This window comes from Cricetulus griseus, chromosome X, assembly GCF_003668045.3.
Source record: "Cricetulus griseus strain 17A/GY chromosome X, alternate assembly CriGri-PICRH-1.0, whole genome shotgun sequence".
NCBI lineage: Eukaryota > Metazoa > Chordata > Mammalia > Rodentia > Cricetidae > Cricetulus > Cricetulus griseus.
The window spans coordinates 84,167,183-84,186,846 of record NC_048604.1 but is presented as its reverse complement, the minus strand read 5'-3'; the positions used below and the strand labels follow the sequence as shown (position 1 = coordinate 84,186,846).

General features: G+C 36.6%; 1 protein-coding gene across 1 annotated transcript in view; it reads left to right on the top strand.

The window, feature by feature from the left end:
- The window catches only part of Dmd (dystrophin), a 1,637,847-nt gene that overhangs the window by 465,331 nt on the left and 1,152,852 nt on the right, over positions 1-19,664 (top strand). The window contains exon 38 of the mRNA XM_035449892.1: positions 2-174. Within this exon, the coding sequence (XP_035305783.1) occupies positions 2-174 (173 nt within the window). The remainder of the gene's footprint in view (position 1; positions 175-19,664) is intronic.

Below are 19,664 nucleotides of genomic sequence, written 5' to 3'. Positions count from 1 at the left end.
GAATATAAAAGATAATCTGCAACAAATCTCAGGTCGGATTGATGTTATTCACAACAAGAAGCCAGCAGCCTTGCAAAGTGCCACCTCTGTGGAAAGGATGAAGCTGCAGGAAGCAGTGTCACAGCTGGAATTCCAGTGGGAAAAAGTGAATAAAATGTACAAGGAACGACAAGGGTAAGTAGCATTATAATTGTCCTGGAAGGTTATATATCACTTTTCAGGAAACTAAAATTCGTTCAAATAGTTTCCATGTGTAAAAATACAGAAAAGAAAAGGAAAATGTATTGCTGTAAAGTACAAGAACATTATAGCTAGTTGACTAAGTTGCTGAAATTATTCCTTATTGCAATTAACATTATGTATGTATATTACATCATCCTCTAAAATTGCACATAATGTGAAAGCTGTTTTGTTCATTTAATTAAGCTGATATTAATTGTAAAACATACTTCTTTAATTCTATCTGACTTCTATGTCTTTATAAGGGTTTGTTACTTAGAGCAGTGTATTTTAAGTATAACAAAATCCCTTCATTTTAATTTATTTCCATTTTTGAAATTGATATTTACATATTTTATAGTCTCTTTCCATATCCCTATTTAAATATAGAAACTTACTTAATTGATTTGAAATCAATTTCAGTGCTGATATTAAGTAAAATATTTAACTTAGAGTTAATTTTTGAAGGTATTCATATGTGTTAACCCCACATGACAAGAAGTTGAATTATTTCTTCTTTTATAAATTTAGAAAATAACATTTTAACTTCATAAAATAATTATAAATTATGTCACTTAAATATAGATTTATTTTCCTAAGAAGAATTCCAATTACATTGCATCTCTCACATGTCTATTTATAGTCATCCTTGTACTTTAAGTTTTATTGTACTATATTATATTCTGAAATAGATATTTCAGATAACAATTTCAGTTTAAACCAATGAGTGTCTCTACTGTATTCCCAATTACCTTTCATCTAGAGTTATATTGGTGAAGTACAATAATTTTAGTTCTATAATATTATTTTCCTATGAGTAAAGCATTGACTCATTAATTTGACATAAAATGTCTTGATATAACTCCTATTCAGCTAGATCTGTTCAACAGTGCTATTTGTCATATGTCACCTGCACTATAACTCTTCTATATTGTGTTTTAGCAATATGAAATTGCTTTACAACTTCTAAAGTGTTTGTCTTCCTCTCTATCTTACCATTCATATTCATCAGGATTCACTTTAAAAGTTTTATGGCTCTTGAAATCCAGCATTATTACTGGATCATGATGTCTTGAAGCTCAAGTATTAGTTTATCACTAGCTATAATAATATATCCATAAATTGTTTTATATTTGCCAGTGCATCCAAATTTGGTAGTTACCCTATACCAAATACTTTCTTTGATGTGATCATCTCTTACAATTTACCGCATAGTAATAAAAATTTTAATTTATAGTTTTGCAAATGTGAAAATAAGTCTCCTCAGGAGAAGTAATACATTTATCTCAACAAGTGGCAACTATTAGTCCAACAATACCTAATTTCTTTGTTGATGAAGAAGAGAACATCAGTAATTGGTATACATACTGTAAAAGACATCCTTGCATTGTTACTGTAAAATACTTTCATACTCCTTGTGTACTGATTGTGAGTCACTGCAGGCTTCTCCAAATAACTTCAAATTCTTCCCTTTTTGAGAATATGTTCATTCCACTGTCTTATGTGCTTTTCTACTTATTTTCTTGCACTATTCTGGGCAATGCACATATGCTAAGAGCTTCTGGAATTTCTTGAGTACTCAGTGATTACTGTGCTTCTTTAAGCACATCTAGCATGACAAACATGAAGCATTTTTGCCTTCTGAGGGTGCTTCCTCACTTTAATCATACATCTGCTGTGCTCTGAGCAGTACATTCACTTTGAACAGAGTAAAATAGTTATTGCTTTTCACATCACATTTGACCCTAGATGTAATATTAAAACAGGAAGACAAGTGCTAGAAAAGGTAGCTGAAATTTCATACTAATTTGAGTTATTTTAGGTTTCTGGTGAGTTACTGGTATGCCACTAAACTCAATATTCTTACTGTTTCTTGTCCAGAGGCCAAAAGGGAATTCTCATCTTCCTATCCTTGGCCTTCTCCAACAACTGGAGGCTCTATTATTTACTATGATTTTAGTCAAATCTCAGACAAAATGTTTATAAGTAATTGTTTATTAACTGGAACTCTAGAGTTTTCCTTCCTTTGGAATTTTGGCTTTTTTTTCTAGACTGTCTAAATTCTTGAACAAAGTTCCTAACTTTCATTCTCCTTATATATAAAATTGGAAAAAGGATATATTCCAAAATACTGTGTTGTCATTGATAGAGCAAATGTAGAAGGGCTTGCTAAAAGGTATTGTAATGACAAAAAAATGGTTCTGTGTCTCAGACAGAATTCTGCTAATTTATTATGGTTTTGTTTATTTATTTATTTCACATGGGGAGAGAGTATTCATGTTCCACAGTACACAATTGGAGTTCACAGGACTATTTGGAAATTAGGTTTTTTTTTTCTTTCTGTCATATGGGTCTCAAGGAATGAATCCAGGTTACTGGCATTGACAGCAAGCACCCTTACCTGCTGAGTCCATAATTTATTTTTATACTTCTATGTTTATCCAGTTATTACAGAGAGATGAAATTATACTCAGTCTCTGCTTTGAAGATCATTACAGCTATGGAGACAAAATTGATACCTAGCCAATGAGATAAGGGTAGATAAATATAAGGTATGCTATTCTTATTGGCAAGAGTGATATCCCCAGTAATTGGAATTGAACCATCTTATTCAGACTCACATATGACTCAAAATATAGAACTTATGTCATGATTAACTTCTTGAAAATAATATTTAAACAATTTTTGAGAATTTCATACAGTGTATTTTGATCATATTCAGATCCTTCTCCATCTTCTGTAAGATCCAACAACATTCCATTACCTACCAAAGTTTGTGTTTTCTTTTAAAATAAAACAAAATATATTTTCTGCTGTCCAAATACTTTTGGTGTAGGGCCTGCTATTGAATATAGTCAACATACCAAGGTCAAACCCCTAAAGAAAATTGACTCTTCTCTAAGCAGCTGTTAATTGCCAATACTTCTTTTTTTCCCAACTTTTTTATTTGAATTAGAAACAAGGTTGTTTTGCATGACAATCCCAGTTCCCTTCTCCCACCCATCCTCTCCTACCACCCCAACTAAAACCTTATCTTTCACATATCTTTTCTGCTCCCCCTTGATGGTGAGGCTTTCCATAGGGTATTCCTCTATATGGAATGGGCTCCCAAAGTCCACACCTATGCTAGGGATAAATACTGGGCTTCTAGAGGAGGTCCCATAGATTTCTGAGGTTTCCTCACAGATACCCATGTTCCTGGGGTCTGGATCAGTCCCATGCTGGTATTCAAGCTATCAGACTGGGGAGCAAGAGTTCCGGATGTTCAGGTCAGCTGTTTCTGTGTGTTTCAACAGCCTGGTCTGGATGTCTGTGCTCTTCACTGGTCCTTCACTGCATCTGGGTTCCAGTTCAGATCGGTGACTAGTTATGGGTGTCTGCTTCTACTTCCACCAGCTGCTGGAGGAAGGCATATAAGTCAGTCATCAATCTCATAATCAGGGGAGGGCATTTAAGGTAGCCTCTCCTCCGTTGCTGAGATAGTTAGATGGTGTCATCTTTGTAGATCTCCAGACGTTTCCCTAGTGCCTGATTTCTCTGTAAACCAAAAATGTCCCCCCTCTATTATGATATCTCCATCCTTGTTATCGTGTATTCTTCCCATGAGTCATACTTTCTGCTCCCTCATGTCCTCGACATCCCTCATCTTCTCCCCTTCTCATTTTCCTAGCTCCCTCCCCCCTCTTCCCGTGCTCCCAATTTGCTCAGCAGATCTTGAATCTCTACCCTTCTCAAGGGGACCATGTATGTCTCTCTTAGGGACCTCCTTGTTTATTAGCTTTTTTGGCAGTGTAGATTGTATGCTGGTACTCCTTACTCTATGTCTAAAATCCACATACGAGTGAGTACTTATCATGTTTGTCATTTTGCGATTGGGTTATCTCGCTCAGAATGGTTTCTTCTAGATCCATCCATTTTCCTTCAAATTTCAAGATTCCATTGTTTTTTGTTCCCCTGAGTAGTACTGCATTGTATAAATGTACCACATTTTCTCTATCCATTCTTCAGTTGAGGGGCATCTAGGCTCCTTCCAGTTTCTGGCTATTACAAATAGTGCTGCTATGAACATCATTGAACATATGTCGTGGTTGTATGAATGTGCTTCTTTTGGGTATATGCCTAAGAGTGGAATTGTTGGATCTTGTGGTAGACTGATTCCCATTTTTTTTGAGGAGTCACCATACTGATTTCCAAAGTGGCTATACAAGTTGGCACTCCAACTAGCAGTGGAGGAGTGATCCCATTTTTCAACATCCTCTCCAACATGAACTGTCATTTGCATTTTTGATTTTGGCCATTCTGACAGGAGTAAGATGGTATCTCAGAGTTGTTTTGATTTGCATTTCCCTGAAGGCTAAGGATGTTGAATACTTTCTTATGTGTCTTTCAGCCATTTTAGATTCCTCTACTGAGAATTGTCTATTTAGTTCTGTACCCCACTTTTTAATTGGGTTGTTTGGTGTTTGGGGGACTAGCTTCTTGAGTTCTTTGTATATTTTGGAAATCAGCCCTCTGTCAGATGTGGGGTTGGTGAATAATTTTTCCCAGTCTGTCAGCTGCCATTTTGTCTTGCTGATTGTCTCCTTTGCTTTACAAAAGCTTCTCAGTTTCAGGAGCTCCCATTTATCAATTGTTGACCTCAGTGTCTGTGCTACTGGAATAATGTCAGGAAGCAGTGGGTATTTTCCACTTTGTCTTCTAATAGGTTCAGTGTAGCTGGATTTATGTTGAGATCTTTGATCCGTTTTGACTTATGTTTTGTGCAAGGCAATAGGCTTGGGTCTAACTGCAGTCTTCTACATGTCTGCAACCAGTTATGCCAGCACCATTTGTTGAAGATGTTCTCTTTGTTCCATGGTATATATTTGGATTGTTTGTCAAAAATCAGGTGTTCATAGGTGTGTTGGTTAATATGAGGGTTTTCAATTCTATTCCATTGGTCTACCTGTCTATTTTTGTGCCAATACCAAGATGTTTTTAGGACTATAGCTCTGTAATAGAGCTTGAAGTCAGGGATGGTGATGCCTCCAGAAGTTCCTTTATTATACAGGGATGTTTTGGCTATGCCAGGTATTTTGTTTCTCCATACAATGTTGCAAATTGTTCTTTCAAGTTCTGTGAAGAATTGTGTTGGGATATTGATGGGGATTGCATTGAATATGTATTTTGCTTTTGGCAATATTGCTATATTTAATATGGTGATCCTACCTATCCAAGAGCATGGGAGATCTTTCCATTTTCTGGTGTCTTCTTTAATTTCTTTCTTTAGAGACACAAAATTCTTATGGTACAGGTCTTTCACATTTTTGGTTAGTGTTACCCCAAGGTATTTTATGTTGTTTGTGGCAATTGTAAAGGGTGATGTTTCTCTGATTTCTTTCTCCACCAATGTGTCAGCGGTATATATTAGGGCTATGGATGTTTTTGAGTTAATCTTGTATCCTGCCACTTTGCTGAAGGTGATTATCAGCTGTAGGAGTTCCCTGGTAGAGTTTTTCGGGTCACTAATGTAGACTATCATATCGTCTGCAAATAGTGAGAATTTGAATTCTTCCTTTCCGATTTGTATTCCCTTGATCTCCTTTTGTTGTCTTATTGCTCTAGCTAGGACTTCAAGGACAATATTGAAGAGGTATGGAGAGAATGGACAGCCTTGTCTTGTTCCTCACTTTACAGGAATTGCATTGATTCTCTCTCCATTTAATTTGATGTTGGCTGTTGGCTTGATGTATATTGCTTTTATTATGTCGAGGTATGTTCCTGTTATCCCTGATTTCTCCAAGACCTTTATCATGAAGGGTTGTTGCATTTTGTCAAAGGCTTTTTTGGCATTTAGTGAGATGATCATGTAGTTTTTTTTTCCTCAGTCTGTTTATGTGGTGGATTACATTGATGGATTTTCGTATGTTGAACCATCCTTGCATCCCTTGGATGAAGCCTACTTGATCATAGTGGATGATTTTTCTGATGTGTTCTTGGATTTGATTCGCCAATATTTTGTTGAGTATTTTTGCATTGATGCTCATGAGCGATATTGGTCTGTAGTTCTCTTTTTTAGTTGTATCTTTGTGTGGCTTGGGTATCAAAGTGATTATAGCCTCATAAAAAGAATTTGGCAATGTTCCTTCTGCTTCTATTGTGTGGAACAATTTGAGGAGTACTGGTATTAGCTCTTGTTTGAATTTCTGGTAGATTTCTGCAATGAAGCCATCTGTTTTTGGTTGGGAGGGTTTTGATGACTGCTTCTGTTTCATTAGGAGTTATAGGTAGATTTAAATTACTTATCTGTTCTTGGCTTTATTTCGGTAAGTAATATCTATCCAGAAAATATCCATTTCCTTTAGATTTTTGAATTTTGTGGAGTACAGGTTTTCAAATTATGACCTGATGATTCTCTGGATTTCCTCATTGTCTCTTTTTATATCCCCCTTTTTGTTTCTGATTTTGTTAATTAGTGTGCTCTCTCTCTGCATTTTGGATAGGTTGGATACAGGTTTGTCTATCATGTTGATTTTCTCCAAGAACCAACTCTTAATTTCATTGATTCCTTGTAATGTTTTCCTAGTTTCTACTTTATTGATTTCAGCCCTCAGTTTGATTATTTCCTGGTGTTTTCTCCTCTGTTGTGGGTTTGCTTCTTTTTGTTCTAGAGCTTCCAGTTATGATGTTAAATCTTTAGTGTGACTATTCTCCTTTATCTTCATGCGGGCACCTAGTGCAATGAACTTTCCTCTTAACAAAACTTTCAAAGTGTCCCATTAGTTTGGGTATGTTGTGTCTTCATTCTTTTTGAATTCTAGGAAAGTCTCTAATTACTTTTTTCTTTCTTCCTCAACCCAGGAATGGTATAATTGCGTGTTATTAAATTTCCACAAGTTTGTAGGTTTTCTGCAATTTGTATTGCTGTTGAATTCTAATTTTAAAGCATGATGATCTGATAAGATATAGGGGGTGATTTCAATTCTTTTTTTATCTGTGAAGGTTTGCTTTGTTGCCATCTATGTGGTCAGTTTTAGAGAAGGTTCCATTTGACGGTGAGAAGAAGGTATATTATTTTGTGTTTGGATGGAATGTTTTATAGATATTCGTTAAGCCCACTTGGGTCATATCTTCTGTTAGAATCTTTGTTTCTTTGTTAAGTTTCTGCCTGGTGGTCCTGTCTATTGGTTAAAGTGGGGTGTTGAAGTCTCCTACTATACATGTGTGGTTTTATCTGTGGTTTGAGCTTTAAAATGTTTCTTTTACAAATGTGGGTGTGTTCGTATTTGGGGCATAGATGTTCAGGATTGAGACTTCATCTTGATGGACTTTTCCTGTGATGAGTATGAAATGCCCTTCTCCATCTCTTTTGATTGATTTTAGTTTGATGTATAATTTGTTAGATATTAGGATTACTACACCAGCTTGTTTCTTGGACCCATTTGATTGGAAAATCTTTTCCCAACCCTTTACTCTGAGGTAAACCCTGTCTTTGATTGAGATTTGTTTCTTGTATACAGCAGATGGGTGGATTCTGTCTTCGTATCCATTCGCTTAGCCAGTGTCATTTTATAGGCAGGTTAAGAACATTGGCATTGAGGGATATTAATATCCATTGATTGTTGGTTCTTGTTTATTTCGGATTTATTGTTGGTGGTGTCATTGTTTGTGGATTTTGTCCTCCTTTTTCTTTTCATATTTGGTAAAATTGGATTATCTATTGCCTATGTTTTTGTGAGTAGTTATCTTCATTGGGTTGCAGTTTTCCTTCCAGAAATTTCTGTAGTGCTGGATTTGTGGATATGCATTGTTTAAGTCTGGTTTTGTCATGGAATCTTGTTTTCTCCATCTATAGTGATTGCAAGTTTTGCTGGGTACAGTAGTCTGGGTTGGCATCCATGCCCCCTTAGTGTTTGTAGGATATCTATCCAGGACCTTCTGGCTTTCAAAGTTTCCATTGAGAAGTCTGGAGTGATTCTGATAGGTCTGCCTTTATATGTTACTTGGCCTTTTTCCTTTGGTGTTCCTAATATTTTCTCTTTATTCTGTAGGTTTGGCGCTCTGATTATTATGTGTCGGGGGGACTTCTTTTTGTGGTCCAGTCTGTTTGGTGCTTTGTAAGCTTCTTGTACTTTCATAGGCATATTCTTCTGTAGGTTGGGGAAATTTTCTTCTATGACTTTGTTGAATATGTTTTCTGTACCTTTGAGCTGTATTTCTTCACCTTCTTCTTCACAAACCTACTATTCTTAGGTTTGGCCTTTTCTCAGTGTCCCATATTTCTTGGATATTTTGTGTTAGAGATTTGTTGGACTTGATATTTGATTTGGTCAGTGACTTTATATCCTCTAAAGAGTCTTCAACAACTGAGATATTCTCTTCCATCTCTTGAATTCTATTGGTTATACTCACATCTTTAGTTCCTGATCATTTATCCAGCCTTTCTATTTCCAGCATGGCTTCATTCTGTGTTTTCTTTTATTGTTTCTATTTCAGCTTTCATGCCTTGAACTGTTTCCAGTCCTTCCTTCATTTGTTTGGTTGTTTTTTTTTTTTCTTGGCTTTCTTTAGATTCTCTAAGAGATTTGTTTATTTCTTGAATTTTTTGGTTTGTCTTTCAATCCACTTCATGTAATTTTGCTTGTTTTTTCTTCTATTTCTTTAAGGGATTTTCTTGTTTCCTCTTTAACGTTCTCTATCATCTTCCTAAGATAATTTTTGAGGTTCATCTCTTCTTCATCCTCTGTGTTGGGCTTTTCAGATTTTGCTGGTGTGGAGTCACTAGATTCTGGGTGGTATCATATTGGCCTTTCTGTTGTTGAGTGTGTTATTATTCAATCTTCTTCACATGTCTTCTTCCAGTGGGTGCAGATGGGGTTTCTCTATCTCCTCTTGTCACCTGGTGGTATGTATGGGCCAAGACTTCAATGTCTGCAGCTCTGGATGGTCTTGCCTCTCCTGGTAGTCTCCTCACTTGGTAAGGGTCGGGCAAGCTGTGGAAAAGGGAAGGAATAGGGGGTGTTTCCAGACTCAGGGGGTGCCTACCTGCCTTGGAGGGTCCACTCTAAGCAGGCATTGGCCCAGAGAGATCCAGGGTGAATAGGAAGTTGGGTAGGAATAGGACAGGAGCAGAGGGTACACTCATTTCAATAGGGGTCTGGCCTGAGGAGGAGGGAAAAGGAAGAGTCTCTAATATAATGTTGAAGATTTCTGAAAACAGTGATGAACCTGTCATATTTTCGTGAATTTTCTCCTGAAAATTTCTGAATATTGCACAGTTTAAAAAGGATAATAAGACAATTCAAGCAGTTTCTAGACTTCAGATTGTTCTATAGCCATAAGACGGCATTATTGTGTTACAATTTTCTGGTCTAAGATGATATTGTTTTTTATAAAAATCTCTATTTCTACTTGAAAAATCCATTAGTCAGATGTTTCAGGGTAGGTATACTATACTATGCATATAAATAGTTAAATTCAAGATTTTGACCTTTATGTATGATCTTAAGAGAGCCTAAAGTTAAGATCACCGATTCACATAATGTAAAATTCCTTTTAAATGGGTAAGAAAATATGTATACATAAAATATGTGTATGTGAGAAATATGTTTGAGAAGATAACAGTATAAATTAAAGAAAGAACAATTTTCTTTCTTGTTATTGTTTTTTGAGACTGAGTTTCTCTGTATTGCTTTGGAGCCTGTCCTGGAACTCGCTTCAGAGACCAGGCTAGCTTCAAACTCACATAGATCTGCCTGTCTCTGCCTCCTGAGTGCTGGGATTAAAGACATGCACCACCAATGCCCAGAAGAAAGAACAAGTTTCTAGCACTGTGTTAACTAAAAGAAGCCAGACTGGAAGGAATTTTTGTTGTTTTTGTTTGTTTTTAACATTACAGCAAGAACTTTATTGACTGTGCTATCTCTCTTGTCTCTCCAACATCTATTTCAGATATGCTATCTAATACTTAACAAGACTAGTTATTTTTTAAAAAGAAACAATACACTTTATTCTTTTCTCATACATTATATCCTGACCATTGCTTTCTCTTTCCCCCACTCATCCCTGTGTCTTCTCTTTCCCCCTATCCACTTTTCCTCCATTTCTCTACAAAAACAGAGCAGGCCTTCCAGGGATATACACCAAACATGGCCTAACAAGATTCTTAAGACTGGGTACAAACTCTCTTATCAAGGCTTGATGAAGCAAGCCAGTAGGAGAAAAAAATGGGTCCTAAAAGTAGGCAAAAGAGTCAGAGTCCCCCACCCCCACCAACTCTCACTCTTAGAAGTCCTATTGGAACTACATAATGACAAGGTATAAGTATAGGACCTAGTTCAAAATGATATGGGGTCAGAGTTTATTGTTTCACTCGCTGTGAGGCCCTTTGAGCCCTGCTTTGTTGATTCTGTGGACCTTGTTCTGTTGGAGTCCTTAACCCCCTATGGCTCTTACAATCCCTCCTACCCACCTAATGTTTGTCTGTGTGTCTCTGCATCTGTGCCTATCAGCTACTGGAAGACAGCCCCCTCTGATGACAATTGGTCTGTGCACTAATCTGTGAGTAGCAAAATATCATTAGGAATAATTTTATTGACTTTTTTTACCCCCAGTCTTGTTTGTTTCTATCCTGGACCTCTGTTATATCCTGCCTCTGTTTCCTGGCCATCCAGTGTATATTCCCTCTTGTGGCATGTGCCTCCATTTGGACAAGTTATTGGCTATCCACTCCCAGAAGTTCTGTGTCACCAGCACATCTTTCAGACAGGACAAATTGTGTGTTGAAGGATTCACAGCTGAGTTGATTGATGTCACAATCACACTTCTAGGAGCCTTTTGTTGTTATAGAAGATAGCCAGTTCCAGCTCTGTATCCTGTATTACTAGAATACTTTGCTAAAGGCACTGTGGTCAATTTCAGGGAGTTTCCACTACTCTAGGTTTCTACATCACCGACCCCAAATCCCTCCATTATACTTTTCACTACCAGTACTCCCTCCCTCCATCTCCCCAACAACCTGCCTGATCCCTCCTGTTCCCATACACACCTGACCTCTATTCAATTGGAAAATATATTTTTTCCCTTCACAGGGAGATCCATTAATTCTCCCTCTTGAACTCTCCCTGTAACTTAACCTCTCTTGGTTTGTGGATTGAGCATGATTATCCTTTACATAAGTGCTGATATCCACTTATAAGTGAGTACATACCATGTTTGTCTTTGTGAGTCTGGGTTACCTCACTCAGAATGATCTTTTCTAGTTCCATCCATTTGCCTGAAAATTTCAAGATGTTCTTGTTTTTAACAGCTGAGTAATACTCCATCATTTGAATGTACCGCATTTTGTTTATCCATTCTTCAGTTGAGCGATATTTAGGTTGTTTCCAGGTTCTGGCTATTACTAATAAAGATACTATGAGCATAGCTGAGAAAGTGTCCTAGAGTATCCTTTGGGCAGCCTACAGAATGGGAAAAGTTCTTCACCAACCCCACATTCAACAGAAGGCTGATTTCTAAAATATATGAAGAAATTGAGAAACTAGACATCAGCAAACTACTAAATAATCCAGTTGAAAAATGGGATACAGATCTAAACAGAGAATACTCAACATGAGAATTTCAAATGACCAAGAAACACAGAGATGTTCAACATCCTTAACTATCAGGGAAATGCAAATCAAAATGACTTTGAGATTCCATCTTCCGTCTGGCAGAATGGGCAAGACAAAAAAACACATGTGACAAAAAAATTCATGCTACAGAGGATGTGAAGAAAGGGGAACACTCCTCCATTGCTGATAGGAATTCAATCTTAAATAGCCACTTTGGAAATGAGTGTGGTGGTTTCTTAGAAACCTGGGGTTTAATCTACCACAAAACCCAGCTATATCATGCTTGGTCAGCAATGTTTTAGATTTAACATTTTTTGTCTGATTTATCAATTTCTTCTATTTCATCTTCAGTGCCTGTGAGTCTCTCTTCCATCTCTTGTATTCTATTTGTGATGCTTGTAGTTTCTGTTTGCTTACCTAGATTTTCCATCTCCAGTATTCTCTCAGTTTGTGTCTTCTTTATTACCTCTATTTCCATTTGCAAGTCTTGAACTAATTTGTCTTCACATATTTGCTTTTCCTTGGCTTTCTGTAAGGAATTTATTCATTTCCCCTAAAATTTTTGTTTGTCTTTTCCTCAATGTCTTTGAGGGATTTAGTTACTTCTTTTTTAAGGTCCTCTATCACTTTCATAAAGTTGATTTTAAGATCATTATTTATTTATTTAATTAAAATTAGAAACAATTTTATTTTATATATCAATCTCAGTTCCTTCTCCTTCCCATCCTCCCATGACCCCCACCTACCCCCATGCCATCCCTCTTCTGTTCCATAGAAAGGGTGTGGCCTTCGATGGGGGATCATCAAAGTCTGTCATATCATTTGAGGCAGGGCCTGAGCCCTCCCCCTTGTATCTAGGCTAAGATCATTTGTTGGCTTCATCTGTGTTGGAATATTCAGGGCTTATTGTAGTATGAGATCTGAGTTCTGGTGGTAACATATTGCCCTTGCTGTTGTTGACTGTGTTCTTATAGTGGCCTCTAAGACATTTGAGTTTGAGGTTATTATAGGTTTAGGTGCTGAATTCTCAGTTTGTCTTTGTTAGATGAGTGTTTCTTCCCTTGGTTTCTGTTTGCTGTATGGTAGTCTGGCTTCAGTGACCTTCTGATGGCTGTTGTATCCTATGATACATCTGGGTTCCTCTGCTGGGGTTCTGGCAGCCTGTGTGGCCTCTGGTAAAGCATGGGGCTTCTGGCGCAGATATAGGCTGACATATGGTGATAAGGAGAGGGGTGGCTGCTGTGGGTAGGCTAGGCATGCTCTGAAAGTGTTGTAGTGGTCTGTGGACTGGAGGTGGTGGTTCCTAACTGGGGTTTAGATGTTGTTGTGGGCACTGGTAAAGCAGAGGCCCAGGAATACATATTTTATGACATATTTTCTTTTAATTAAAGATGAGCAGGCTGGAGGTTGGAAGTCAGATGGGAGATCCTTTTTTGTTCCTTTTTAACAAGCCTTCATTAAATACAAGCAGGAGCAGTTTCTAGTGTCCGTGTGATGTTCAATTTCTTTGTCTTGATGATAATTATATAGATGTTTTCCTTAATAAAGTCTCTACTACTGAATGTTTCTGCACAATTTTCTGCATGGATGCCACACTTGAGTGAAACATGCATCGACAGATTATAAAAGGGAAAAAACTAAAAACAAGAAAGTTTCAAACAGAATTTAAGAAGTAGTTTTAGTAAAAACATTCTGCCTTTTTCTGTTTTGAACATTTCATCCTGAACCTCTGGGAGCACTTTATCATTTCCAAGGGCAGTAAGGTAAGGATACTACTGCTTTACATAAACTCATTTCCCAGGTTGTCATTATCATTCTGGAACCAAACACCACATGTCAATTTGATCTGAAAGTGGGAGATTTTGAACCTGCTTCTGCAGGGGTTTCTTCATTGTTTTGTTTCCTTTGTGCCTCATAAATTTTACTCTCCCCTATACAGGATGAAAATAAAACAATTAATGAAATAATAACAATGCAGAGTAGATATCTGGGATTGTAGCTCCATTGTAGAGAACTTACCTATCAGACTTTAGGCCATGGGTTCAATCTCCAGCATGATAGTAAACAATTAAAATGTATGAATCACTTTTAAAAAGGGCAGGAATAATAACGAAATAAATCTGAGAGAAAGTTCTTCAGTTATCCCCGGAGAACAATCATACCACTCCTAAAACATTCTTCCTACAAACATTTTTCTATCTCACTGAAATTGCTCTACTAAGACATGGAATAAATATTTATTTCCTCTGCCAATGTGAGGGACATAACTACACACTGCCTACAGAGAAAGATAGCATAGTAATTCTCCGGCCACCACCATAATCATTGTATCCTTTAAAGTGTAAGCTGATGCTTAATTTGGGAACATTTCCAAAATTGTTTGCTTGCGGGAAAAAAATCATCTATGACATTAGTAGCCTCTTTGATTTGTTACAATATCATATGCACTTGGGAAGATACAGTAGAAGCATATAAATGATACTGATAATTCAAGAGATTGTCATTTCAGTTTTACAATTAGTCTCCATCAAATCTGAAGTTTTTCATGTGAGAATGAGCTGTCATTCACCACCGTAAGTGGAAAAGTATGTATGTCAATATATAATTCAACTTTGAGTTTCTGCATTATCTAGAATTAAGAAGAGAGGAAATAATTAGCATGCCCTAACATGAGTGACACATTTCTATCTCATTGCAAGATTGTTATTTTACTAGGAGATATTGCATCAATTATACAGATAAGGAAAGAACATGTACTAGCAATGAAAATGTGACTTTCTAGAAAGTTCTAAGTTTTAAAAACATAAGACATCAAGATAGAGGGAAAGACTTACATTTTGATTTTCAATTTCAATATTTTTTTTGAAAATCATTATTAAGTAAACAATTTTATGCAACCATTTTTAAATTTTGGCTATTTGTGTAAAAAAAATGAGATCCTATGCAGATAATTGTGACAGAGGTTTTAAAACTGAAAACACACTGACGATTCTAACTGTTGAATTAGTTAGAAATTTAATCTTGACCTTCACGTTTTATGTCAGATACGTAAACCTATCTTGTTTACTACATTGCTACTACAATGGTTAGTCTGGGTTATTTTTTGGTTCAGAATGTAAGCAACTGACTGAGTTTTATTTTTTGTATAGTGCCCAGTGGTGTTATGTACTATCTGGTAATCAATACCATTTGCTATTAATAATAGAAACTACAATTTGACAGTGTTTATATCTTACATATTCCAGATACATCATTAAATCTTGAAAATGTGCTAGGCGTTGGTGGCACATGCCTTTAATCCCAGCACTCAGGAGGCAGAGGCAGGTGGATCTCTGTGAGGTTGAGGCCAGTCTGGTCTCCAGAGTGAGTGCTAGGATAGGCTCTAAAGCTACACAGAGACACCCTGTCTCAAAAAATAAAAATTAAAAAAATAAAAAAACTTGAGAATGTAAATCTCTTAGTTACTCACCCTGTTCTCTTTCCTACAAACTTACCATCTATACTATTTTTTGTACAGCCATGTATCTTGAATATTTTATTTCAAGTCTACTCTCTTCCCACATAATTCTACTTCATGCTGTTTTATTTAGTCATTCATGTTTCTACTAAGTCATTCATATTCATATTTGTACAGTCATTCATGCTCCCACAATCTAACTTAATCCTTAGCTAGTATAAATATATTTCTCTGGTCATTAAACACTGAAACAGCAATTATGAGCAAAATAGAGGACCTACTTGTGTTTACATCTATCTAGATGCCCTAAAATGAATTGTGTACCCTGATGCTAATTACACAAATTTTGTAGCACTGAAGTTAAAGATGCAAAAGGTTAGATCCACAGAGGTAGCATTAACAAGTTGTCGTAGTTGGGGTTTCTATTGCTGTGAAGAGACACCATGACTGTGGCTACTCTTGTAAAGGAAAATATTTAACTGAGGTGGAGGCTTGGAGTTTCAGAGGTTCAGTCCATTATCATCATAGTTGGTAATGGCACCATGAAGGCAGACATAGAGCTAAAGAAGTAGATGAGAATTATTCATCTTGCAGATAATAGGAAGTGAAGTGAGTGGCAGACAGACTTGAGTAAAGGAAACTCAACCCCACCCCCACCATGACACACTTCCTCCAAAAAGGCCACACCTTCTAATAGTGTCACTCCCTTTGGGGTCCGTTTACATTTAAACTGGTACATTCTACTCCCTGACACCCAAAGGCTTAAAGACATATAATAATGTAAAAATGCATTCAAAAGTCCCCATAGTCTACAAGAGTCTCAAACTTGTTTAAAAGTATAACATTCAAAAACTCTTCAAAGAGTCCTGCAATCTCTTAACTGCAATCCCATGTAAAATCAAAATCAAAACCAAATCACATACTTCCAACATATAATGGCACAGGATATACATTACCAAAAAATAAAGAAGGGAGCATGATGAGGAAATACTGAGCCAAATCAAGACTGAAAATCAGCTGGGCAAACTCCAAATTCTGGATCTCCGTGTCTGGTGTCAAAATGCTCTTCAGATCTCCAACTCCTTTCAGCTTTATTGATTGCAACTTACTTCTGTTTCATGGGCTAATTCCACTCCCTGTTAGCAGCTTTCTTTAGCAGGTATCCCACAGATATGGCATCTCCAATATCTTGAGATCTCCAAGGCAATCAAAGCTTTAAATTCATACCTTCATGCAGTGGCCTCTCTAGGCCTCCACTCAGGGACACGCCTGACACATGCCTGGCCTCAGTGACTTTCCTTAGGTGAGGAGGCAATTCCATAGCCCCTTTTTCTATCCTCGACTCCAGAAACATGAGGCTGAAGCTGCCAAGTTCTGTTGCTATTATATCTTCACCAACTTTCTGTGTTTCTTCACTGCCTAAGTTTGGTTGTCCTTGAATTTGCTCTGTAGACCATTCTGGCCTTAAACTCAGAGATCTGTCACCCTTTGTCCTTTAAGTGCTAGAGTTAAAGACATGCACCACCACACCATGCTCTCAGCTTTTCTTTAATTGCTTTTCATGTGTTGGATACTCAGCTGGGTGGGATCTTGCCCTGAGGTCACTATTCCATTTATTCCATTTATTAATCTGTTTATCTCATTGAACACAGGATTTACCTCCATTGTAATTTCTGGTGCTCTTTTCTCCTCAAATATTTTTTTTTTTGCCCAGCTTGCTCATTTTCATTATATATCTTCATTAAAATTAACACCAGTAACCACAAAATAGAGTCTATATTAGGCTGTTTTGAGATTTCTTCTGTCAGGGTAATTAATCCAAAAGTCTTTACTGTAGCCTCAGGAAAATGTTTAAGACAAGGGCAAAAAAGCAGACACATTCTTCCCAAAGTATCACAAGAACGATCTCTAGGCAACACACTGAAATTCTTCTTGGAAATCTCTTTAGCCAGCCCTCCACAGTTCAAATCACTCTAGTACCATGTCTTCCATGCTTCTACTAGTATGGCCCAGTAAGCAGTGCTTAAAAATTTCCACTGCCTTCCTAACCCAAAGTACTAAATCCTAATTACTCCAAACAAAAGTATAGTCAGGCCTATCATAACAATAACCCAGTCAGTGGTATCAACTTTTCTCTTTGTTAGGGTTTCTATTGCTGTGAAGAGACACCATGACCAAAGCAACACTTATATAGGAAAACATCTAATTGAGGTGGAGGATTACAGTTAGAGAGAGGTATAGTCCATTATTAATCACAGCGGGACATGGCAGCATGCAGACAGACATGGTTCTGGAGAGGTAGATGAGAGTCCTACATCTTGCAGACCAGAGGAATTGAAAGTGAGTGTCACACTGAATGATGCTTGAGCAAAAGAGACCTCAAGGCCCACCTGCACCATGACACAATTCCTCCAACAGGGCCATTTCTCCTAATGGTGCAACTCCCTATGGGATCCATTTTCTTTCAAACCAGCACAGGTATTCAATTTCAGTAGACTGACTACCACAAGCTCATTAAAACAAACTAGCAACATTTATCATCTTTATCCTATTTATGATTGTTCTAATATTCTATTTAAATTTGGAACCATACATTATGCTATACAACTTTACTTAGATATTTATAATAGCCCTTGAATTATATTTTCTAGTTTATTTATAATGTTTTCTAAAGCCTTATTACAAGCAGTTGAGGGGAGAACTGATGAAGGAAGCCTACAGCCTTTAATGAAAGAACTTTTAGAAATGTTTCAAAATGAAATTTCTTGCTCCCTATCAGTCTATCAACATACTGAAGAGATTCAGAGTGATTTGTTGTTGGCAATCACCATTTCACACATTTGCCTTATAAATCCTTACGGTTCATATAAATCACATAGTTCATATATCACATGTGCTAGACCTCACATAGAAGCTAGTTTAATACTACCTACATATAAGAAATTGTATACCTATGAAATTCACACAGTTCTGAATTTAGCTATGCCATAGTATATCCTGAGACTTTTCCTTAGATTAATTTTACATTTTTGTTTCCAAGGAGAGTTACTTATACACATTTCCTTTCTTCACCACATTGTATATTTATATATAATATTAACAACATTTTGGAGATAATTTTGCTAACTTTTCATTCTGTTTCTTTACTTTGTTAGATTACTAACTTATTCTCTTTGAATACACAGTTAAAATAAAACTACCTAGAGTTGATAAATTTTGAAAATGTCACCATCAAAACTCTGCTAATATATTTCTTTTAGCAATGTTCTTTGCTCCATCAATAAAAAATTTGCTTATGGGAAGATTTGGTGATGTTCATACAGTGAAACACTAAGGAAAGTATATTTCCATCCCTGAAAACCTTTGGGGGTGTTTAGTCAGTGCAGGTTGGTGACTTCTAATTCTTTTTTCCTACCTAATTATCCACCTTTACACACCTGTTTCAGGATGTAGCTCCCATCAAATTCATATTATAAGGAGTTAGAAAAAGGCAAGGGGAAAAGACAAAGCTTACATATGAATTGTCTTTTAAAACTCTGTATATTTACATATTCTGATGTGTGAATGTGAGAACATATGTGCTTTGAGAGTTATTTGTACTATAGCATGCATATGGAAGTCAGAAAACAACCTTAGGTTTTGCTTGTCCTTGTTCTCTCTTTTGTATCAAAATCTGTTGTCACTCCCTACACCAGACTAGCTGATCCTTTAATTTCCTGTGGCTCTCCTATCCCTGCCTCTATTCTCCCTGTAGACACCCTTGTAACACAGTTCTATAGAATCTACTTTTGTAGTCATTCTGGGAATCCACACTCTGATATCTGCAATTGTATGGCAAGCACTTTACACACTAAGTCATCTCTGCCCCCAGATAGGATTTTAAAGACTTTTTCAAGGTTCTAATATGTTGTATTTCCATTTATTCTTTCATGTCCAAAGATCAGTCTCATGAGTATCCATAATTTGCAGGCATTGCTTGGAAATATAGGTATTCTGTATGCTCTGCCAAAATGTATTTGGTTACAGGTAAAATTGAAAGTTAATGTTGGAAGAAAATGTATGATCTTCATCACGTGAATGGAAATAAGCATTTTCTTTTGGAAACAACTCTCAGAAAATTGCAAAAACAGAAGTTCTGTCTACACTTACTTTTTTTTTATACTATGTTTGATCATTTGATGGACTCTGATTCCATCTTCCTGAATTAACACAGAATAAAGTTAGAAGTATTTGGATTATTCATCAAGAAAACAAAAATAGACAGGTAGGCCAACAATCAAATTGAAAACCCTGATATTAACCCACACACCTACAAACAACTGATTTTGGACAAAGAAGTTACAATTATACAATGGAAAAAAGAAAGCATCTTCAACAAATGGTGCTAGTATAACTGG